Below are 25,099 nucleotides of genomic sequence, written 5' to 3' on the forward strand. Positions count from 1 at the left end.
GGATAATATTGTAATTTAAACTTATATAATTTATAGTATTATTTAATTTAAAATTTTTATAATAGTTCACCTGTCTTCTTTTTTTTTCATTCATTTTTTTAAATAAAAATTTGTAAAGGAAGTTAGTTCATTCATTCCTATTTTCTCTTCACGCTTCTTCCTTTCTACTTAACACAATATAAAGCAAAATTTCTAAATTAGATGGTCTAATATTTAATAAAATATTAATATTTTTTATTCAATGAAATATAAAAACATTATTTGCATTTTTAGCATTAGAAATAATTATTTATTTTTGTAGGTAAGTGAAGTATGAGAGTCTAAAAGAAATACAATGTTGAACAATTATTGATATATACAAGAGATAGTGATTTCATTTTGTAGATAATTAATGTAATTTTTTTTTGTCATATTAATATAATGTTGATTAATTAATATTTTTGATAAGTGCAACGTTGATTAATTAATAGAGATAGCTATTTCATTTTGTAGATAATTAATGTAACGTTGATTAATTAATATTTTTGATAAGTGCAAGTTGATTAATTAATAGAGATAGCTATTTCATTTTGTAGATAATTAATGTAACGTTGATTAATTAATATTTTTGATAAGTGCAACGTTGACTAATTAATAGAGATAGTTATTTCATTTTGTAGATAATTGATGTGTGAGAGTTCAAAAGAAATCTGGTTAAATAATTATTGGTAAATGTGCATGAGAATTTAAAAATTATAATAAGTCGTGTGTTATAGTTTTTTTTAAATAATAATAATAATAATAATAGAAATAAAAAAATTCAGTTAAAGAAACTTGTATTGATTTGTTTTTTTTTTTTTTTTGGGTAATTAATAATTAATACATTAAGAAAATTCTGGGGCCTCGTTTAAGATGGCAACTTGTATTGATTAATAGAATAGGAATTGTTTATTTGGTAACTAATATATTGAAGGAAACATGATTAATAAGTTTTTAAAAAATAAGGTCTCTTTATCGATTGGGGCTTTACGTGGCCGCTTTAATCACTTGTTGTGCCGTCCCTAAATAAATAGGAGTTAAATAATACCGGTCTTAATATAATTTGAGAATTTAGATGAAAAACTCCTTGACAAAAGAGGTGGCTTTATACTTATAACTCAGGTCAATAATTTTTTTTTAAAAAAATTCGTGGCTTTATATTTATAACTCAAGTCAATAATATATATTTGTAAATTTTGTAATTATTTTAAATGACTTGATTATTCATTTGTTGAAGACAGCGCATAAAAGTTAGTAGAAAAAACTGGAAAGTTTTGTTGATTCTCACGGTCATTGGTTAGATATATTTTATAATTAATACAGTTTATGGAATGAGGGAGGAGGAAAAAAGAAATATATATGATAAGAACAGAAATTAAAAGTTTTAATAGGAAGGGGAATGAAAAGTTCAGAAATGAATTAATTCTTTGCAGCCACTATTAAATCTCTACTAGTTGAGGACTAATAATATAAAGAAATAAAATTTTTAGAAAGTCTAATGATATAAAAATAATAATAATAATTTTAGGGGTCTTAATAATATAAGAAAATAAAAAAATTAGGAAATTTAATAATATAAAAATAATAATAATTTTGTAGGCTCTTCTATTAGTTGAGGTCTAATAATATAAGAAAACAATTTTTTTATAAGTTTAATAATATAAGAAAATAATAATTGTTCGAGCTTTTTTATTAGTTGAGATTTTTGGCGACCGCCTAAATCACCTAATGCTCTAACCTGTCATGTACACGGGCATAGTGATATGTCTTAAATATGATAAACATATGAATACGGTGGACAAATCTCAACAAGTTAAAAGACATGGTCAAACCAAAAATGTGTTAAAAATAATCTATTATAATATTATATATAGAAAATAATTTTTGTTTTTTTATTCATGTTATTATGATTATTAGAGTATAAATTGGACTAATTATTATTATTATTATTTTTTCACCCTAGCAAGAAAACAGTCTTACGGCAGCAAGAAACACCATAGCACATACAACCACAAAGAACCACCATAAACAAGTAAAACAACCAAACAGCCCCGACAACCAAACACTAAACTAGGTCATGACACCAGTCATGATAATATTCTAAAGCTTAAAAGGTGTCCGAAGCACAACTGAGATTGAGAGGAATCCGAATTTGAGCAAACAAACTAGCTTGACACTGATCATCCCTCTGAGTTGTCCAGGGAATGACGTTTATTACGGTGGAGATGGACATAATCATTAGTTGACACACAAATAAAAAAAATTAAATAAGCAAATGACAATTGACCCGAGATCAATGGGTCCTCTGTATAAAATGGGTTTTCGTCTTTCATTAAGGCTTTGTTTGGATACATAGGAAAGAAAAGAAAAAAATAATAATAATATTAGTTATTAGAGAAAAGAAAAAAAAAAAAAAAAAGTAGCAATAATCTCTATTTATGTTTGAATATATAGAAAAGAAAAAAAAAAATGATAGCATTCTTGTTTGGATATGGTAGAGGGGAGAAAAGAAGACAAATAATAACAACCAAATTATTATCATGTCCTTTAAAATAGATGGGATATGAGGGACGGAGCCAATGAAGGGCCAGGGGCACGTGCCCCTGGCCTGGTCCCGCCCTCTATAATATATGTAGTAATTTTTTATATTTTTTCTATATATATGAATAATTGTATGTAGTGTCCTCCTAAATTTTGTGATTTCTAAAATTATCTCTTTATTTTCTCCTTTACTATTTAAATTCCATAAATTTCCTTAAAATAAAAGTTAAATTTTCATTACTCAATTGAAACTCTTAACTTTTTTCTTTAAAATTATCTCATTTTTCTTTCCTTTTTTCTATTTCTACTTCTTAAAATTATTCTTTTTAACGTGTATATTTGAATAATTTTATTCTTCTTTTTCTTTTATATTTTATATTTGTTATATATATATATATATATTTGCACTATGTCCCCTAATTCGAAATCCTGACTCCGTCATATAAATGAAATAATAATTCTCTCTTTTAATTGTTGAGGACAATTTTAAAATTATGAAAATACTTACTTAAACACTATCATTTATCTCCCTATTTCCTATCTTTGTCTATCTTTTCTTTTCTCTCATTTTTTATTTTTTTCTTTTATTAGTTAGTGTCTTTTAAAAAATTATTCATATGATATTGTTTATGGAAAAATATTAGTCATGCAAGTAAACAGTGTTTGCCTTTTTAATTCATTATCAAATTTGTGATACTTCTTTGTTACAAATTAATTTTTTTTAGAACGAAATAAATTAATTCTCCAATTATCTCGGTCCTGTAGATAGTTAGATTCCATTCAATATTTTTTCATTTATGGTTGTAACCCTTCTTAAATGTGAATAACGTTCAAATGGATTCCTTTTATTTCCTTTATTTTCTCTCACTAAGCCCTCCAAATCTCTCACTTCTGGATTCTTCTTATTAGACCCAATGGGTTGGATTTTAGGCTTACGATAATACCCTTCATCCGTCGGTGCGTAAATGTCAATACAGGTTAATTGCGTAAAAACAAAAATTGTACAATAGCACAGAATAATAGATCTATACTATTCCCACATCAAAACCCCAAAAGCAAAACCCTAATTCCACCCCTCTCTCTCTCGGCTCCCTCTGTGCTTCGATGGCTGACTCAGTGATCTCAATGGAAAAGGTTAAGGCTTTCTGGAACTCGCAAATCTACGATGAAGATAAGTGGGCTCTCAACGCGGTACGTCTTCGCCCCAATTTTCTTCTTCGCTACTCTCCTATTCTCTAGATTTCTGTGTGTGTATATATATTATATATAAATACGTATGTATATATGATTATGCATTTTTTTTTTTGTTTGCTACTGGTATAATAAATCACGTAGAAACATCTAGTGTAAGCCTATCCCCAAAAGGTTGATTTTTGTATGTTATAGTCCATATACACATATTCTTTGTTGATTTAGTCGAATTGTATCTGGGTTATATGTGAATATTGATTCAGATAGCATGTATGTTATGCACTGCAGTTATGTAGACAAATATTTGTTTCCTAGTTCTTCTTCGTTTACGTTTTGAGCAGTGGTCTGCTTACTTTCTGAGTAAAGTTGGGAAAAAAAAAGAGATTTTGAAATTCTGAATATTCTTTTGTTGTTAAACATTATATTGGTCCAGAAGAAATAGAATTCTTCAATTTGATTTGTGGAATAGAAAGTAACGTGAAACATGAGAAAACAACCCTGCTTTGTTTTTCCTCAGTTTTAGCAGCAATTAAGGAGACGTTCACTTTACTTTTATGAATGTTGCCATATCTGTTTTTTTGTTTTATATATATATTTGGGATTTGCGATCACTGAAGGCATTATATTTGGATTTGCAATATGCTGCAATTGAAAGGTGCAATTTGCATAATATATATCAAAAAAATACAAAATTTGAAAAAAATTGGTTTGGTTATCAGTGCATTCCGCCAATTGTTGATCTAATGGCGTCACTGAATTTGCAAAACTAGAGTTGTCCATATATTTTTTTTTACTGTCACACAATTCTTGACCCAATGAATTTTCTCATAGTTGTAGAGGGTATATATACGTACACTATGTTTGTATATGTGCTCACCATGTGCAACAGGTTAAAACGTTGTACGTTGTGTGTATGAAGATATATGTAGCTAGGAGTTTATACTTGTGGCGCTATTATTCGTATTATCTGAATTTCATAAGTTGCTTCTATCTTTGATGAGTGGAGCTTATATAAATTTTTTGTTTGAATTTTATATGAATTTGCTGCAAAATGCACACTCCATCAATAGAGATGGATTGTGGCGGACCTGTGATGGTGACCTGGTGTGTCTTGGTGATGGTGGTTGGTGGCGACAGGTCATGGTGGAGTGGTGGGATTAGCAGGTGGTCTAGTAGTGGTTGCCAGCAACAATGATGGACGGGTAGTGAGAGGATATAAGAGGTTTGTGGCAATCAATGAGTGGAGCGGGGAGAGAGCGCATAGAGACCAAGAAGAGAGAGAAGATAGAAACTGAGAAAGAGGGATAGGAGAGAGAAGAAAGAGATAAAGAGAGAGGTTGTGGTGGCAATGGGGGAGGGATAAGTGGCAACTGGTTTGGAGGTTTCAGAGGAGAGAGAAATTGGTTTTATTGGTGCCATTGGTGGCGGTATGTTTGAGAGGGATAAGTGAGAGACAAAAGAAGGTAGAGGGGAAAGATGGGTGAAGGATTAATGGGGGCACTTTAGCCTTTATATTTTATTAGAAGGAGCAATTATGCAGTTTTTTCCAGATTTTTTCTTTAAAATTGAGGGTAAAAACAGCATTTTACAATCTATCATCTAACCCTAACATTAAACAGCGTCTCACTATAATATTGCGCCAATCTGTCTGCATTCACATATAATTCCCCCTTAATTAAAACAGTGGTCACATTCCTTTTTATACTTCCTATTTATAACACTACTCTTACACTTGCGTCACATGGGATGTAACCAATAAGATTCCAAAACTCTTGAACTTCTTAAGCTAAGACAAAGGAACATGACTTGAAGACTTCTAATCTTCTAATACATCATAATAAAATAAATAAAAGTAGGTAAAGACTACATGGCTGACTGCTTTAAAAGTCCACATTACGATGTCAATAAATGATCCAATTTTGACTGAACCCAGTAATGCAAGGCTCCAAGTGGACCCTACATCATTTAATACTTGTGCGCCAAATCAAGGCTTGGGCCTTAGAACCCTTCTTTTTATGCCTTTTATAAACCTGTAAAGGTCGCTATCCTGGTGAATTAAAAGCATGGAATTGCTAATGTAGGGCAGGATATTGGTGTTGGATTTGATTAAGCAACTCTATAATCCGTAATAATTCCCATCATGCAGAGTATCAGTCAATCTCCCTTTCCTGATCTTGCAGCCATGATGCTAACCGCTGCTAACTGCACTATAATACCAAACTGATATAGGACCTTAAGAGAAGTCTCAAATAGTTGAAAGTTAAAAGGATTTAATGGGTGAAAAGATAGTATACCACTGGCGTTTAGAGTCAGATTAAATCCTTTTAACTTTCAACTGTGTAGGATTTAGAGTTGGAGCAAGGACAAGAATCAAAAGCCACCTACTGAAGTCTCACCACTCACCAGGGGTGACAAGTTACATTGTTGTTTTATAACCGAAGACAACATGCTTGTTGCAGCCTTTGGAATAAGTGAATTTGGGCACCATACCTGACACAATACTTCACTATGTCTATATGTCTAAAGAGGAAATAAGAAATTTATATTGAAATAATAAGAATTTTTTTTTTTGTTTTTTTTTGCTTCCATTCACCTGCTAAGCTGCCAACAATTCCCTTGTTATTGCATTCACTTGATGGATTCGTGTAGCTGTCTTTAGGAGTATTTTTTTCTTCTGGTCAAGTAGTCTATCCTTATCAAAACAAAAATAAATAAAGAAGAGGTAGTCTGCACTTGATAGTTGGGATAGCTTTTTATTTCCTCTTCTTTTTTTTCTTTTTTTTTTTTACCCTGCCCCCATCGGTGGCGTGGGTTGTCTCCATCCCTTTTAGAGTGCAACAAATTTCCATTGAACTTGGAAACTTGCACCTGGTGAACATAGAAAATTTTGGGGTCGGAGTCTAACTTGGTTCAACAGTAAAACATCTGACCACTAGCGCGAGTTCGAGTACTAGAGCAGCTACTTTGTGAAGTAACAAAGATTTAGCCCAAGTCCTCCCTCCATGTCGAAGTGGGAGCAGAACTGGATAATGACGTAAGAATTTTAGTTAGTTCCCGGAGCATTATGCCAGCTCAATTTCCCTCTGGGGTTAGTGAGTCGAGTTCCAATGGTTCAAGAACCTTTTCGGTGATTAAAAACTTGGTATGACTATGGCCTTCACATGGTAACATTGGAGGCGGTGCTTCATACTAATTAATTTGTTTTGTGCTTGTATACTTTTGCAGGTTAGTATCACTTTCTTTTCGTTTTTTTTTCTTTTTTTTTTTTATTTTTTTCCTATTTTGCTTAGGTTCTATTTGAGAATTTCATCCTGTTTACTTACCAGTTCAATTAAACAATAACTCTTGTTGCGTTCTTTGCCTTCTGTTCCTATTTACCAATTAATTATGTTTTGTGCAGAAATTGCTCCGTGCTGCAGGGCTCTTTGCTGGCTCCATTATTTTGATGCGCAGTTATGGTGATCTCATGGCTATATGAGATACCTGATGAGTCTCTACGCACAAGAATCGCATCCTAGGAATTACTTGGGTTTTCTGCTCTCTTATTTATCATACTATTAGTTGCCAGCATGGATTTTTGAGTTGTGTTAAAGACGAGATATTCATGCTTTAACTTCAGGTTGTTATGGCTGGTTCAATGGCTTAGCTTTAAGTAGTTTTGGTTTTTTTACCTTCAATGTGCCATGGTAAATGAATGTGGAAATAGCACAACTTTCATTTTCATTTGATGCTCAATGCTTTTCTTCCCAGATTGCTTTTGTGTTTATCTGGGACACTAAATTTGTCAACCATGCCTGTGTTTGGGTAGCCAAAAATGGATAAGGTGTGAAAGATTACCTATTGTAATGAGTTGAGTTAATCTGATGGGGTAAACTGAACCCAACCCGTGTCCAACCAGGTTTTATTGTGAAAGAGCAGTTGAGGAGTGAGGTCTCATAATTGGGCCTCCGTGCTATTAGGGCTCCATAAAGCCGAGTCTCCAAAACTGGCCTGGGTGCAAACTGGCCAATCGACTGTGGTCCGGCCTGGGACTGCTGTTGGATAGATCAATCCAGCCACGTAGCTAGGTGGGAGTTCTTGGGTAAAGTCCTTAGGGCGGTCAAGTAGCATAACCCGTCAATCTGATCCATTAGGCCTGACTCTGGCTAAATTGGCCTGGTTAGGCCCACCAAGCTGCTATTATACCTTTAGCACCAATCCATAGGGATAGCAACAGACGGGGTGGGGCGGGGATCTCATTCACCATCTCAGTCAAAATTTTTACCCCGGTCCCTGCTCCCATACCCGTTAAAAATTGCAATCCCACCCCCATCCCGCCCCGCCACCATCTTTCCCGCCCCGTCCCCATCACCCCCGCCCCCGATTAAGTTTTGCTGCTTCTCAATATCACACATATACATGAAAGAAAAAATCACAAAAAGATTCTCAGTTCCAATTGTAAAAAAAAAAAATCTCAGTTCTAGTTGTAAAAAAATTTAAAAATTACAATTCAATCAAAAACAAAATGATTTGATCTATTATATACACACACACACACAATCACCTCAGAACAGTGAAGTCCTTAGTGATGGAAAGGGAAGAGAACACACGTAGAACAAGAATTTCTTCAACCCCTTTCCAAAAAAAAATTTCTTCAACCGATGCCTGTGAGGGGGAAGAGATGATGTCGGAGACAGTTTCGGAAGGACGCGGAAAATCCGATGCCGGAGACGGATTCGGAAGGACGGGAACAGTTGACGTTATTATCGAATCTTAGGAGAAAAAAGAGAGAAGATAAGGAGGAGGCGGCGACGTGGGTTATTAGGACAAGGTTTTTGGGTTTCAACATATATGGTATATATATATAGTATAGGCTAGTTTGGTAAATATAATAACATGGGCAAGGGTATCTTAGTAATTTCATACCTAATCGGGACAGGTTTACCCCATCCCCGGCCCCGGTGGGGATTCAAAACTTGTCCCCATCCTCATTCCTGTTTAGCTAAAGATTCCTCATCCCCGCTATAAACGGGGCCCGACGGGGATGGGGAATTCGCCATCCCTACCAATCCATAAGGGCCTGCTTTGTTTTGTACCGTGAAACATTTTATGAATAGTGGCCAAAAAAAACAAGAAGTTTGGTGTTTTTATAAGTTTCAATATCCAAAAAAAATTTGAAAAATCACTAACCATTATATTTTTCAAACTTACTGCACCTTTTTTTCTACATGTTTTCAAGTTTTTAAAATATGTTTCTGATTATTATTTAAAATATGATTTATTTTACACAATGTGTTTATTTCGAATTAAAACAAAGTATTACTTGACCTACAAATTTTGATTGATTTACTTGACCAATAAATTTTGATTATTCATTAAGTTAAAATATAAAGAAATGTAACCTTTCACTTTCTTATATATATTTGGTAAAGACAACCTATCAAAATTCACTTTGAGACTGACCAATTATTAGTGCTCGTTTTTGAAATTTCAAATTGACCACCATATGATTGTTTGCGTAATTTGTTATGGTTATCTAATCAGACATCGGTCATCTGAACTATGAAAAAAATCTAAAATGCGAGTTCTAGAAAGTATGCTAAAAAAAAATTAAGGCAAATTACACAAAGCACATTGATATTACGAATTTGATTCCAATCTGAATTCATGTTTCAAATCTGGTCTGTATACATGGTATTAAGAATTTGATTTACAAAGCACTTTTATTTTGATGTTTTCTTTCTTAGAATCACAAGAAAGCTCACAGAAAAAGGTTCATGACGACAGTGGCATGCAATGGAATTTAAAAATAGTGAGAGAACGTCAGACACAAACTAATGGAAAGAGGAGAAACACTAGTTATATTGTTGATACAAGTGGGTCACTTTTTGTCCATTAAAATAATAATTTCAGTTTAATGAATGAATAATTTAGTCAAGGTTATTTTTGTCCAAAACTTTTTTATTCAAAAAATTTATTAGGAAAAAAAAAAAAAAAAAAAAATTTCTAAAACTTGTGTTGCACTAAATCACATAGCGCGAGCATAAAAACAGCAAAATCTAAGTCACACAAACCTTTGAGAAAACCACAAGAAAACCTTAAGGATGCCAGGGCTTTCAAAACGCGCTCTTGATGGCGTGGGTGTAGGAGTGTGCGCGGACCGTGAATACGTGGACCGTGAGAGCGGTACTTATTTCGCACGCAATTTTGTTTGTTAAAAACTATTATAAAATGAGGGAAAAGCAACAATTCACTTGCAATTTTGTGAGCTCGCCGTCTGCTTGTAATTTACAAACCTAAGGAATTGTATTCTAATTTATTTTAACATTTTTATTACTAATATCTATTTGATATATACAATTAATTATAAACTTTACAATTTTGCAAATTAAGTTACAAAGTTTATAATTTTAATTAATTTAATTTATTGGGCCTTCCATTCGTTTTACCAATTGCAATTCAAAATGGTGGGATTTTGTTACACATATACAAGTAGGAGCAAATGGGGGTGACAAGTGGGTAAAATTTAGGGCTCCAAAGATTTGTGTTAATATACATATATATATATTAGTGCTATAAATATATATTATGTGTTGTGCATTTTCCTTCCAAAAAAACCCTTTACATGGATCCTCCTGCTCAACAGAACAAGAGAATAAAATCTTCCCTAAGACCCCACAAAAAGATTAGTTGCTTGAACATAAGGGAATTAGATAAATGTGAGCAGTGTCCTCTTTCTGTATATAATTGGTAGAGATGAATAGAGATATTGAAGAAGGTTCATCTAAATCTCAGAGAGATGCATAAGCTGTCACATTTTTCGTAAGCCCCATCACACAATGTCAGATCAGATTACAAGAGAAGAACCATGAATTCTGATAGTACGAATTGCTAAAAACCCCAACATAAAATTAATTCCATCATTCAAGTTATGGTTCACAACTTCACATCATCTGGAACATGCCCCATAATGGCATTTGCTATTTGTTTCAAAATTAAATATTTAGAATGCAACAAAAACCATTTGTAATGGATTAGCTAGAGAACATATATTACAAGCACTGGTGTGAACAACCATAGTCACTTCCTAATTAGCTTAAACCTCCCTCATCATCAAACAAATAACTTATGTATGAAGATATGGAAGACATTTCCTTGACACTATGATTCCCAAAACACAAAAAGCCAAACCACGCCCTATTGAGAGACTTTCATCTTTGCTATCTCTTCCAGCAAAAACCTAGATTCAGCTGCAAAATCAACTGGAGCAACAGCTCTGGCTGTTACCCTCTGCCTTTTCTCACTCATGTACTCTTGCTGTGTAACACTAACTCGGAAAAGATGTGGAACCCATGTAGCTTCTTTCAATTTCAGTTGGAAAGAATTTCTTTCTTCCTCCTGAAAATATAAAAAGAAAAATTAAAACTGCTTGACAACTTTGTATTTCCCTTTAGAACAACCAAAAAATAGGCCAACATGATTTGGGATTCACTTTAGTTGTGTCGGTTTACCTGGGATTTCAGTTTATCAAGCTCATCAGCGGAGCACCCAATTATCTTCTCTGCTTGATCATTGAACAAAGAGAGCCAAGCTTCACCATTTGCATCAGAAACCTTTGCCACCATTATGTACCTGAAATTTGAACATGTTATAGCTTTCACAAAAAGGTGCGAAAGTCAAATTGCATTTCAAGTTTTCAGAGACTCAAACCTTAAACTGCACTCTGCATCATTCTTCTGGCATCCTTCACACCAATATCCAGATCCAATAGCCTCAGTAACCTTCTTGTTGCAAGTCTTACAAGCACGATACCACATAGTTTGATCAGGTTTGATGAGGCTAATGTATGCCCTGATGCTGAAAAAAGCAGGCTGCCAGACAAAATTAAGTCCACATTGTTAAAATTCAGAATTAATTTCAAGTCATCAGGATAGATTGCTACTGATTTATGTATGAGCTTAAAAAAAGAAATTCACTAATGATTAAGAAACTTCAAAACTTCTCATGTTTGTTCTTCACAATTTCTTGCAGACATTCAAGAACTAGTCATTTAAGTTAGAAATTTATTGAAGAGCTTATACTATGATACCTTGTCATCACCCAATGATGGATTACTCGTTATATGAGAAAGGGAAACACGGTCAGAGTACATGTTTCGCATTCCACTTGTAGCCATGGGGCTCATACCAGAGCCAACAGAAGCCATTGAAGTCTCTTTGCCTTCAGAATCATACCTGTACACAAAATTACAAAATGATTTGAAATAATTCTCAAAAGAACAACCATCTTTAAAAAAAATTACTGGACAGTGTCTTACCAGGATCTAAGTTTTTTTGATTCGGGTATTTCTGGATTTACCACTACAATGCTTTTGCTCAATGCTGACAAAGATACACCTGAAATGAAAAAAGAAAGCACATTTTGGAATTGGTCAATTAGTATTACTAGCAGCTATATATGCGTCACCCAAATAAATCTTTATGTACCTTGGAAGTCTCCAACTTTTAGGGATTTAATTGCAACTACAGGAGATTTATCAGCAATATCTAGCAATTCTTGGCCTATATTGGTAGCAAGATCATTCCACAAAGACACCACCACAGTCTTCTTCCTGATATTATTTCAAAGATTCAATATAACATACAAGATAGCAAAACAGAAAGAACTGTATTTGAAGAATACACTTACGTCTCATCAGCAATAGTAATGTCACGTTTTGGAATGGTCTCGTTATTAATTTTTCTTCGAATGCTCATCGTTGGAGATACACTTTGAACCACACCAACAACATCTACAATTCATATCAATTCAAGAATTACATTACAGAAGGGAAATGATAAAAGTAAATCAAAGGGTTTAGCCAAGAGGGTCCTTACCTATAAGTTCCTTCCCATTGACATATGGACCTAACTGATCAATTGGAACAAAATTGAATTTAGTTTCAGGAATAAAAGTTGCTTCATTACTTGCTTCTTCCACCTCAGAATATTCATTCAAGGTCATTTCATAGTCATTTTGCACTGTCTTGAACTGCTTGTTAGCAACTTTTAGAGTCCCCTTTGATATGTAATAAACCTTTCCCATTTCGAACTTGTCATAGAACTTCTTTGCAGCTTCATTAAACATTGTTGCTTGTATTTGTGTACCCTGCATTAGAGAAATCATTTTATTGAATCAATTCAACTTCAATCAAATGTCAATTTGTTATGTTTACCACAAAACACAGTTCAAGAAGGCTGCTACAAGAAACATCAATGTTTGCTTACATCTTCATCTGTTAGCTCCACGTTGAAGACACACCCTTCACCTCTAGCATTCTTATAAGTGCGCATGTTTCCTTTGCTAGTAAGCCGGACCTTTATGGTCCAGTTTCCTTGGTAAGGATTCAAGGAAACAAGTGGATGAACTCTTCGTGTCATCGCCATACGTGCAGAAGGTGCCATACTAACATTTAGAAAAGAATACAACATTAATGAATAAAACAATAGCATTGTTCAAATCAGTGAAATTATAAAATAAAAAATAAAAAAAATTAAGTGATTATTATTTCCACAAGCATTTTGGCCCATAAAATGTCAACATTCAAACAAAACAAATGTCTATGAGACTATGACACGACCAATATAGAAGATTGCACTTGAAAATGGAAAATTTTGGGCAGTCCTATACTATTTTCAAAATGGGTGACTGAAAATGTTTAAGAACACTTACTTCCCATTCTGTTCGTGTACTATCTGAGCAGCTGATTTAGTAACCAATTCTTGCTTTGGCTTCAAAACAATTCCAGTCCCTTCCCTTTTAACCTCACTCTTGATATCCATTTCTTGCTTTGGCTTCAATACAATGTCAGTTTCTTCATTTTTCACCTCAGTTTTGATCTCTGATTCAAGAGCAGGAGACACAGCCTCACATTTTGTAACAATTAGATACCTGTAAAAATTGAAGACAATAGATTGATTTTTAAGCATTCATAACCCTAGAAACACAGAACAAATATCAGTGATTATCTCATTACTTCTCATTCTTGTTTGGAATGTCATTGAGTGTGTAATCGAGAATCTGAATGAGACCCAAGTTCTGAATATTTCCAGAGATGACCTCAGATGACAAACTAGATTGTAGAATCGCTTTGAGTTTCATCTTCCCATCACTAGCTGAAAACCTGCGAGCAATCAATTTGTTCAGCAAAGATCATGAATGGTCTACCCTTGGTTAGGGATCTAAAATAACAGAACTGGATTTTGAAGTACCCTTCCAAGTACACACACACAAGTGTGTAATAAATTCAAAATACCCATTGGCAAGGACAGAGCAAAGAAACTAACCAACAAGTTTATGGATTCGATTTCATAACACATGCCACGGAGAGAACTGAACCCATTGCTCAAAAACCACAGATCTAGGTACCAGTGATTCTAAAAAATTGAAAGATGGATTTACGAGAACAACCCAACAGATGGGTCGAAATGAGGATATTCAGTGATTGTTTGTTCAAATAAGAAAATGTAGGCAAGGGAATAAACCAACCTAATTTAACCTAACTATGAACTAGTTGAATCTAGGGTTTCAAATGTTGAAACCCAAATCAGTAAATCAGATCAAGATTGGGAATTTCATTTCTTCTACAAGGCAAAAGCGAAACCAAACAGATGGATTTGGAAAGTTAAAGGGAAACGAATAAAGTAATTAGGACATTTTGACTTCTCTGAGCAGGTAATAAGAAAACAATAATCTAAGTTTCAGAGAGAGAAAACTGAACTCACATGTATCTATTTCCGGCAGGCTTCAGATCCACAACCTGTACAACGATTTCTGGGACCTCAGATGAAGAATCCGGAGATGGGTTTGACAGTATGGTTGAAATCGCATCTGGGGTTATGAATTTCGCCATTCTCTCTCTCTAAACCTCACAACTGAAATGGAAGGGTCTCTCTCTCTAGAGAATATAATAGGTTAGAGAGAAGTATCAGAAGGCGGGGGGTGTCTTGTATTTGTGGGTTTGGCGCGAAATAGTTTTTGAGTTTTCACGAATCGATTAGTTTGCTTTGAAAAAATTGTGGGCTCTTCTTTTCGGCGCCAAAATTTAGAACTTAGAATCGCAGATTGAGTAGAACTATTGGACAGCTCACGCAATCCCGCCTGTTAGGGAAGTGGATTTACCCTATTTACCCTTGGAATACTTTATAAATGAAATATGTATGTAAAATAAACAATTGTGTTTAAATTCTATGAGGATGACATTGAAGAAAGGATTTAATGAATGTCAGTAATTTGGAATTCTCACATTTAATAAATGTGCATTTCTTAAAATTAAGATTTGAAAATTAAACAACCTAAAAAATAATGTTAGCAAATTCAATTTAAGATAAAATGAAAGAAAAAAATTTTGAAATATATATATATATATATATATATATATATAACTTTAAACATAAGAATTTATTTAAATTATTGGAATTAAAAAAAAAAAAAAAAAAAAAAACTTATATTGTAAATGATTTTCAAATTGAACCTTGTCTACGCCAAGTCATTAATGAAATAAGATGATTACTATAATAATAATAATAACAATTGCAGGAAACTTTTACACATATTTCATCTTGATATTTATCATGCAATGACGCATAACTGATAGAGTTTTTTTATATGGTAGATAAAAATAAAAAATAAATAAATAAATAAAACTATAGAGTTTGTTTCAAGTTTAAAAACTAGATGAAGTTACAAATTTCAAATTTAATTTACATTAACCTTCTACTTATAACAAATGTATATCCTTATTTGTGATTGATATCTCTAACATGCTCTCAAGCTTAGTGAGTTATTCAACAAGTGAGCTTGTCACGTATGAAAAGAAATCGATTGCCACCTAAATTATGATTAATTATAATATTATCAATTTGATCTAGGAGGAATCGAACACCGAAATCCTTTCAAGTTACTTTTTCGCAAACAAAATGAAAATCGATTTCCACGTGCTTAGTACGGCATGGAATATGGGATTTGTAGTGAGATATGTTGCACTATGGTTATCACACCATAATTCAAGAGAATGAGAAAGAAATAACATGAGTTCTCGAAATAAGGATTCCAACCACACCAGTTCAGCTGAAGGATTAGCTAGCCCCTATATTCCGATTCCATGCTAGATCGAAATAATCAAGAAAGATAGAGTTGAGCGACAAATGAGTAAGCCATGTGTGCTAGTAATCTTAAAAAATAAAAAATAAAAGATTATGCATGAATTTAGACACTTGATTGACTAGAGAGGAAATGTCAGGTCGGGTGACAAAAAAAAAATATATATGTATTGAAGAGCTCTCACATGGTGACGAAATTCAGTAAGATCATTCAATGGTTTTCCAGCAAATTGACATAAAGAGGAACCAGAAACCATTGCACTTAAACAAGGTTTAGCTCCTTCCATTTTTGTGTGGCACAAAAGTATTGGAATTTATATGCTCTGGCGTAGCGAATTCTTAATTGGATTAAAGTGACACATGTTCCTAAAATATCTGAAATATTTATACTTTATATAATTGATGAATTTAATGTATTATGTTTCGATTCATTATGGAATTGATAGTGTCCACTTGATTACAAGAGATATTTATATATGTATGTGATTGCGATCAATACATGAATATAAATAGTAATCATAAATAGTTCATAACCGATAATTATGGATGGACTCATTATTAACTAAGACTTGAACTGGATCCGCATTAGGTTGAGAAATATTGTAAGAACCGTCGTATGCAATTACTCCCTATCACCGTCATGGCATTTGACTCTTAAACATGACAGAAGTATATACTCTTTTATTAATTAGTAATTACTTTGATTTGTTTGGTGGAATTTTCGGAATCCTTAGACCGATACTTTGGGTAATTATGTAATTAATAGTTAGAGGATTATATTTTCAATATTTGAATCGTTGTTACTTGTATTTATTTTGTAGTGATTATAGTTGATCACAAAGTAAATTCGAAGGCCTTCGTGTGTTTTTAGACAAAATGATTTATTATATATTTATTTATTTAAATTATTATTTTTGTCAAACAAATGTTTTATTGTGATCGAGTCGAAAATAATCAAAGGTACCAAAATAAATATATTAATTAAGTAGTTGGATTGATGGCTTTATTTATCCGATAACTAATTATGCATAGAGTGGTCAAAGTGCAACATTGACTTAGAGGTTATTTATTATTTAATTGGAGTTCAATTAATTTCTTTTAGTGGAGTAGAAATTAATTTATGAATTAATTGAATTAGGTTCATAGATTGAGCCAATTATTAATTCAATGTAGCCAAGAAAATAATAAGCCCAAAGGATTCTCACTCATAGCCCAACTTAATATTGGAATCCTATTAGATTTGAGATATGTGAATTAGAGATTGAGAATGATTTATTATTTCATTTCCTTATCTTTATGTTGCCTATATATACATGGTCCATGTATATTTTATGTGAGACTTTTGAAAGAAAAATGAATATTTTCTCTCTCTAGAATTTTAGAATTAGTGTTCTCATTTAATGGAAGCTCCTACAAGCCTAGTTTTATAAGGTCATTCATGGAGGCTTATGGGTGATTCCTACAGGCAAAACATTTACCAAGAAGATGGAGTTCCAAGGAGAAGGCATCTAGCAAAGGGATCTACAATAAGTGAGAACATGTACTTTAGATGAGAGATTTAAGGTTTACTCAAACCTTTGATGTAAGTATTCAATCTATTAATTGAATGATACATCGTATTTTATTTTTGTATAAAACTCGTTTCTATGTGATGAATCAAGATATATGTATGAAAATCCCTCAGAAATTTTTTTAAACTTACACGTTTCCCAACAGTGGTATCAGAGCATGGTTTGATTCATTACTAGATATCATGTTTTTCTGAAAATCATTATTCATGGATCCAAATTTATATATGCATATGTATATTTGAATATATAATCATGATGTATGTATATTTGGTTTTGGATGATGATGGAGTTTATAAGTTAATTGAATGTAAAAAATTAATTTACATAATTGAACTTTCAAATGACTAAATCAAAGTCTTAATTGCATTCATCCAAATATAAAATTACATTTAATTAACCTATAAGCTTCATCCATGACCCAAACATACATCATCATCTAAAACCAAATATACATACATCATGATCATATATTCAAATATACATATGCATATATAAATTTGGATTCATGAATAATGATTTTCAGAAAAACACGATTTCTAGTAATAAATCAAACCTTACTCTGATATCATTGTTGGGAAACGTGCAAGTTTTAAAAACTTTCTGAGCGATTTTATACATAGATCTTGATTTTTTATCACATAGAGACAAAAAGATCAAGAATATATTTAGTTTGGGAATGGAAAAGGTTAGAAGTAGTATATATGGCTTCCATACCAAAGAAAAACTTAAGGGAACCCAAACATTTAAGGGTGAATTTAGCTCCAAGTCGAGAAATAAGACGATTGATTATCGTTTGACTTGTCCCAGTAGCAATGATATCATCCACATCAACAAATAAATATATTACAAAAATACAGTGTTTAAAGATAAACAATGGCATCAGATTGGGGTGTAAAAAAATCAAGTTCCAAAAGAAATGACTTGAGACGATGATACCATGCTCGCAGAGCCTGCTTAAGTCCGTAAAGAGCCTTTTGTAACTTAGAAACATCAATAGGATACTGAGGATCGACATATCTTGGTGGTTGAGCCATGAACACATTTTCTTGTAACGTACCATGAAAGAGAGCATTAGAAATATCTAATTGAGAGAGGGTCCAACCATGAGATCGAGAAACCACAATAAATAAATTCAGGCGAACTGGAACATATTTGACAACCGGGCTAAAGGTTTGACTATAATTAAGGTCGAGTTGTTCATGAAACCCTTTTACAATTAATCAAGCCTTGTAACGATCAATAGATCCATCGGCCTTCCATTTTATTTTGAATACCGATCTACAACTAACCGCATTCATATAAAATGAATATGTAATAAGAGACCATGTGCCATTCTTGATGAATGCATTATACTTATCAACCATGTCTATTCGCTAACAAACATCTTTATTAGCATGTATGAAGTAAATGGTTTCAACATATTCATAAGCAAGAACAAGTAATATTCGTGATAAATGACGCCTAACAACAGGGAAAACTCGAGGCTTACGAGTACTATCTCTTGATCACTGGATGAAGAGAACAAGTAGATTGTTCAGTGGGAGTTATGAAGAGAGCAATAACGGTATCAGGTGTAGTATGAGTGCTTTGAGTCGTGGTAGAAGAAGCTGGAGGCTATGGAATGCAGTCTTTTCAAATGTTGTTTTCGGCTTTCTAGGCTTAGAAGCTATTATGAACAATGTTTGGATAATTTTATAGAAGAGCTTTTAGCTCTTAGAAGAGCGTTTTGGAGAAGCTGGGGACCTCCAGCTTTGGCAAAACGCTCTTCTAGATACACACGAGAAGCCGTTTATGGGTTTAATGAATATTTCAACATGACAAGCGTACCCTTTTCTTTTAGGCATTGAGAAAATAAAATTACAACATCTGCCATTATAAAAGACATCGTATTATTCCTAAACCCTAAGGACAACTCAAACGAGGAAGATCGTCACTTTCCTTCTAAACCCTAAGGACAACTAAAACGATAACTTCTCGATTTAAGGATCTCTTTCGTTTCAGGCAAGGATACGACATCTTTTACTTTGTTGTATATGAATGATTGATTAAAGTTTATATATGAATGTTGGATTGAATGTATGGTGTGAAGTTTGGAGTGACCAAAATTTTGAACTAATTAATCGTACTGTTTTTATTAACCAATTTTTTTTTTTATGCCCTAATCGATCACGTGAATGTTGCATTATTAAACCTCCATTTTTGTATTAACAACCATTTTTACATGATATATGGATGCATATACATATACAACATTATAACATTTGTTATAAATATGTTTTTTATACTGTATTTGACATATTATTATAAGTATGCTTTTTATATTGTGATTGGAGAAAACTTTAATAATAATTAAAGTATCGAGTATTGTATTATTTTACTTTGTTGTATATGAATGATTGATTCTACTTTGTATATGAATGTTGGATTGAATATATGGTGTGAAGTTTGGAGTTACCAAAATTTTGAACTAATTAATCGTACTGTTTTTCTTAACCCATTTTTTATTTATGCCCCTAATCGATATGTTGCATCATTAAATAACCATTTTGGTATGAACAATCATTTTTCCATGATATATGGATACATATACTTATACAACATTATAATATTTGTTATAACTATGCTTTTTATACTATGTTTGACATATTTGACATATTGTTATGAGTGTTTGTGATTGAGATATTGGAGAAAACTTTAATAAGAATAATTGTAATCTTTTACTTTATTGTATATGAATGATTGATTCTATTTTGTATATGAATGTTGGATTGAATATATGGTTTGAAGTTTAAAATGACCAAAATTTTGGAATAATTAATCATACTGTTTTTCTTAACCCATTTTTTTATTTTATTTATGCCCTAATCGATCACGTGCATCATTCACGTACGAACATTGTTGTATGGATACATATACATACATATATGTATGAACACTTAAACAATTATTTTTGTATGAACAACCATTTTCCCATGATATATGGATACATATATGACATTATAACATTTGTTATACCTATGTTTTTTATACTATGTTTGAGATATTGTTATAAGTATACTCTTTATATTGTGCTTGAGATATTGAAGAAAACTTTAAAAGTAATTAAAGTATCTAGCCCAATGCTAATATGTGAGTAATCACCTCTCATTCTTTATTGATTTTTATTCCATTTGTAAATTAGATGGAGGCTGAGAGAGAAAAAGTTAAAACAAAAGCAATATGGACTCAACCACACACGCGATTTTTGTTGATCTTGCTGTACAAGTGAGAGCTGGTAATAGAAATGGAACACACTTGAACAAAGAGGGTTGGAAGAATTTTATACAGAAATTTAATAAGGCCACCAACAAAAACTCTGAAAGGAAACAACTAAAAAATTATTGGGATAATGTAAGAAAAAATTGGCAGCTCTAGGAGGCATTATTGAGAAGAGAAATTAGAATTGGGTGGGATACTGAAAGACAGATTATAGATGCTTCAAGTGATTGGTGGGAGACAAAGTTACAAGTATGTATAGGTGTATATATTTTTTATTTTTTAACAGTAAATTTAATGGTAATTTTTATTTTCTAACTTCTAAATTAAAAAGTGCAGAAGTTTCCAGATGCAGCCAAATTTCGTGTGAAGGGTCTAGAGCACTCACTTAAGCTAGATGAGTTGTTTCGAGATGTGACCGCCACTGGAGCTAACTCTAGGGCACCTACTTCTGGAACCATGCCTCCTTTATATAATTAATCACCTACCATTGATGATAATGTTGATGAGGGAGAACATCCTGAAGAAAGTGAACATGAGGAGACAAAATGTAAAAATGATGGGAGAGCCTTAAATCAAAATAAAAAAGTACTCAACAAGAGAAAGAGGCAACCGTCTACATCTGAAAAGTTATCAAGGTAACTTGATAAACTTTGTGAAGCTGTTAAAAGCAAGGATTCCTACATACAAATTGATCCACCTGAATGTTCTATTAAAGAGGTTCTTAATAAACTAAGCACACTTCTAGGTTGTGAAAAGGGGAGTTAACTTTTCAATTTTGGGATCAACTTCTTCGTAAATTGAGCATATCGTGAGGTGTTTGTAGCTTTGGAGGACTCGGAGAGCCAACTTACATGGTTAAATGCTTAATATATAAAGTCAAGCAATGCTGATATTTGAGAGTAATGTGTTATCCGTGGGACATGGTTTTTGGGCATTATAATATTATGTTGTTGTGTTTAAGGTATTTGGGATATGAATTGTGTGATACCCCTCGGATCTGAGACACAGGTTGATTAGGCTAAAGCCCAAACCCGAGAGAATATCAAACAATTAATAATTTAAAACGAACACAGATTACAAAATGAATTAAGAAATAAATAATTAAGAGCTGAAAAGAAATCTAAGTTTAAAAATCCTTGAATAAAATAAAATTAAAATCCAGAAATCCAATCCTCCATAAAACCTCCAATAATTAAATAACTCGGGAATCCATCTCTAGTGGACCCCTAATAAAAATCCAAACTGAAATGAAACTACTAAATGAATATCCAAAGTAAACCATAGAGAGAAGTTTTACGTCGTCGGAAGAGTGAGTGATAGTCTCTGCTCAGCACGATCAAGCCTACGGCTGGAACTGTCGAACACCTGAAAAATAGAAGTGGATCAGGCCCACGAACAAGTTCTATCCTACTACAATCCAAGTAGAGACTTGATACGCATGTACATCCTAACCAACTCAACAATAACTATATAGTCCGTAAATAAATATATATATATATTCATACTAAAGGACTCTTATTGGACTATAAGCCGGTCTCAAACTGAATAGAGGTAACATGCAAAACGCACCTGAAGTGGGCATGTATACCTAAGCCTAACAGGGTACACCTCCAACCATCATAGCCAGCTATGCATCCCAATGCATATACGCGCCTTAACCATCGATCCTAAGACTCAAGCTTATATCGAGGTACCATAACAATATATTTAAAATCCATCCAGAATCCATAGTAGTGCTGTTTAACCATTCATTGCCTTGACACTACAAATCAATATGATTTAACTTTTAGTTAATTCATTCCTTAATTCCATAGTAGGTAGGATTTAGCATTTTTTAGCTAATCCCCCTAGTATGCCACCGTCCCATACCGGTGCATACAATCCATCCATCCAGCAGTTGATAATACAGACAAAGAATGTAAATATCAACTAATCCATACATCCAATAATTGATAATTAAAATATCAAATAATAACATCAATTGTTCCATACTAAGCATGATAAAATTCTGAAATTTAACAGGCTTATTTGATACAACTCTGCACAGTCCAATAATTGATAATACAGATCCTACATGTAAACAACAATTAATTCCAAGTAAGCGTAATAGAATATATAAATTCATATGCTTATTTATAACACTAGAACATGATTTAAACTATAAAATCATTCTCGAAAAATTGCTAAAACAATTATGAACAATTTTAATCCTCCACATCTAAAACAGTATACCAATTTGTGTAAGAATTTTATACTGTTCAAACTATAATACAAGGTGATTAATTATGTACTAACAAGGCTCTTGGGAGTTTTAAATAAGCTCAGGACACCTCTGAGAACCTCCAGTATAGCTTCTAATTAAACTGGAACATCAAAATCCAAGTATATGAGATACCCCTCGGATCCGAGACACGGGTTGGTCAGGCCCAGGCCCAAACCCGAGGGAATATCAAACAATTAATATTTTATAATGAACACGGAATACAAAATAAATTAAGAAATGAAATTAAAGCTGGAAGAAACTAAAAATAGAATCCGCAAAATATTATAATTATTAAAATCCATCAAACCCAAACTCCAAAACTCCATCAGTTTACAACTTGGGAATCCATCTCTAGTGGACCCCTATTAAACATCCAAACGGAAAATAGAACAACTGTAATAAACGTCCAGAAATAAAACTATAGAGAGAGCCCTACATCGTCGAAAGAGTGAATAGAGACCTTTGCTCAGCACGAACACGTCTAAGCCTGGAACTGTCGTGTACCTGAAAAATAGAAGTGGGTCAGGCCCACGCGCAAGTTCTATACTACTACAATCCAAGCAGAGGCCCGATACGCATGTACATCCTAAACACTTCAACAATAGCTAATAGTCCGTAAATATATATATAGTCACACTAAAGGACTCTCACTGGACTACAGGCCGGTCTCAACCTGAATAGAGGTAACATGCTAAAACGCACACGGAGTGGGCATATGTACCTATACCTAAACAGGGTACACCTCCAACCATCGTAGCCAGCTACACATCCCGATGCATATACGCTCCCTAGCCATCGGTCCTGAGGCTCAAGCTCATACCGAGGAATCATAACAGTACATATATAAATCCATCCAAAATCCCTGGTATTGCCGCTCAACAAGTAGTTTCCATGACAACACAAATCCACGGGACTTAACTTTTAGTTAATCCCATTCTTATTCCAAGTAGGTGGGTAATGGTATTGATTTAAAAACCAAACCCATCCTTAGTATGCCACCGTCCCATACCGGTGCCTACTTTCCAATCCTCCAGTAGTCAATAATACCAATAAATCAAGTATATATCAACTAAATTCCAACATCCAACATTCAATGTTAGCAGTGATAAGATAAGCATTGATAAACAGGGTCACAACAACAACATATACATGCCCAATTTAAGTTGTTTCCTTTAGTCTGATATAAAGACAGAATTAATTAAAACTTCCATTTAATACCTTACAAATGACATACAGATATGTAGGGTATGTATCACAAAATCCTAACCTACACAGTTGATACTAACTGTGATAATGTAAGCATCAAAACAATATTCACAGTATGTATGTAGACATGCTCAAATTATAGTGTTCCACAAAACCGATCTAGTGTTAAACTCAAATCCTCCTAGTATTTAAGTTCCAACAGTTGCTATTACAGAAGTTAAGATAGCTATTATCTAGACCCATCCTTCCAATAATTTATACTAGCAGTGGTAAGGAAAAACGTGAACCACAGAACCACAATGCATCCACAAACATGCTTAGTCTAGGTTGAACAAGCATACAACACTACTGTAACTACCAGTTTCATAGCAAAACAGATATCATTTTAGTTTGGTTTAATCTTCATTAATCCTGGAATCATTTAAGAGTGCAAAGAGTATGAAGCCTAAGGAAAAGAGTAAGGATAGAATCTTGCCTCAGAAACTTTTGTTCAAAGTTTCAACGACGTCTTCTTAAAAAATCCCGGCGAGTTCCAAAACCCGGTTACTGTTCACGGGTACGAAACACTATTCCCGAACTCAAAATCTGATCTCCACCGTTCAGATTGTGCGACACTGAGTCATGAACCTATCCTCCAAATTTCAGCTCGATCGGACCACGGACGAAGCGGGATCGGGTGTTTGATGAAATCTGGGCAGAATGGAAAAAAAACATGTGCGACCCAGTTACTGTTCACGAGTACGAATCACTGTTCCCTAGGTCAAACTCTGATCTCCACCGTTCAGATTGTGCGTCACTGAGTTGTGAACCTCTCCTCCAAAATTCAGCTCGATCGGACCACGGACGAAGCAGGATCGGACGTTTGATGAAATCTGGACAGAATGGAAAAACTGCGTTTTTCCTTCTCCACTTCCACAAAACGTGTGCTTTGT

General features: G+C 33.3%; 2 protein-coding genes across 2 annotated transcripts; one reads left to right on the forward strand and one right to left on the reverse strand.

Annotated features, from left to right (window-relative positions):
- The first annotated feature begins 3,558 nt into the window (after positions 1-3,558).
- LOC132285574 (mitochondrial import receptor subunit TOM5 homolog) lies at positions 3,559-7,473 on the forward strand. Its single transcript, XM_059787767.1, has 2 exons — positions 3,559-3,750; positions 7,151-7,473. The coding sequence occupies exons 1-2, from the start codon at positions 3,664-3,666 to the stop codon at positions 7,226-7,228; spliced, it is 165 nt and encodes a 54-aa protein (XP_059643750.1). The 5' UTR covers positions 3,559-3,663; the 3' UTR covers positions 7,229-7,473.
- Positions 7,474-10,738: 3,265 nt separating this feature from the next.
- Positions 10,739-14,870, reverse strand: LOC132285537 (replication protein A 70 kDa DNA-binding subunit B-like). Its single transcript, XM_059787725.1, has 12 exons — positions 14,493-14,870; positions 13,745-13,891; positions 13,441-13,659; positions 12,996-13,173; positions 12,606-12,876; positions 12,418-12,520; positions 12,216-12,340; positions 12,047-12,125; positions 11,819-11,963; positions 11,440-11,600; positions 11,241-11,361; positions 10,739-11,127 (listed from the first exon to the last, which is right to left on the reverse strand). Exons 1-12 carry the CDS (start codon positions 14,618-14,620, stop codon positions 10,927-10,929), a joined length of 1,878 nt encoding a protein of 625 aa, XP_059643708.1. The 5' UTR covers positions 14,621-14,870; the 3' UTR covers positions 10,739-10,926.
- Positions 14,871-25,099: the final 10,229 nt, after the last annotated feature.

Source organism: Cornus florida, unplaced genomic scaffold (genome assembly GCF_030987335.1).
Source record: "Cornus florida cultivar Cherokee Brave unplaced genomic scaffold, ASM3098733v1 CherokeeBrave_3.0.0_Hap2_Chr11, whole genome shotgun sequence".
In the NCBI taxonomy this organism is placed as follows: Eukaryota; Viridiplantae; Streptophyta; class Magnoliopsida; order Cornales; family Cornaceae; genus Cornus; species Cornus florida.

Excerpts from the sequence above, each read along its gene's own strand:
- LOC132285574 (XM_059787767.1), top strand. The coding sequence starts at position 3,664 with ATGGCTGACTCAGTGATCTCAATGGAAAAGGTTAAGGCTTTCTGGAAC. Across the intron at positions 3,751-7,150 it reads ATAAGTGGGCTCTCAACGCG|AAATTGCTCCGTGCTGCAGG; the intron begins GTACGTCTTCGC and ends TGTTTTGTGCAG.
- LOC132285537 (XM_059787725.1), bottom strand. The coding sequence starts at position 14,620 with ATGGCGAAATTCATAACCCCAGATGCGATTTCAACCATACTGTCAAAC. Across the intron at positions 13,660-13,744 it reads ATTCCAAACAAGAATGAGAA|GTATCTAATTGTTACAAAAT; the intron begins GTAATGAGATAA and ends CAATTTTTACAG. Across the intron at positions 13,174-13,440 it reads GTACACGAACAGAATGGGAA|TATGGCACCTTCTGCACGTA; the intron begins GTAAGTGTTCTT and ends TCTAAATGTTAG.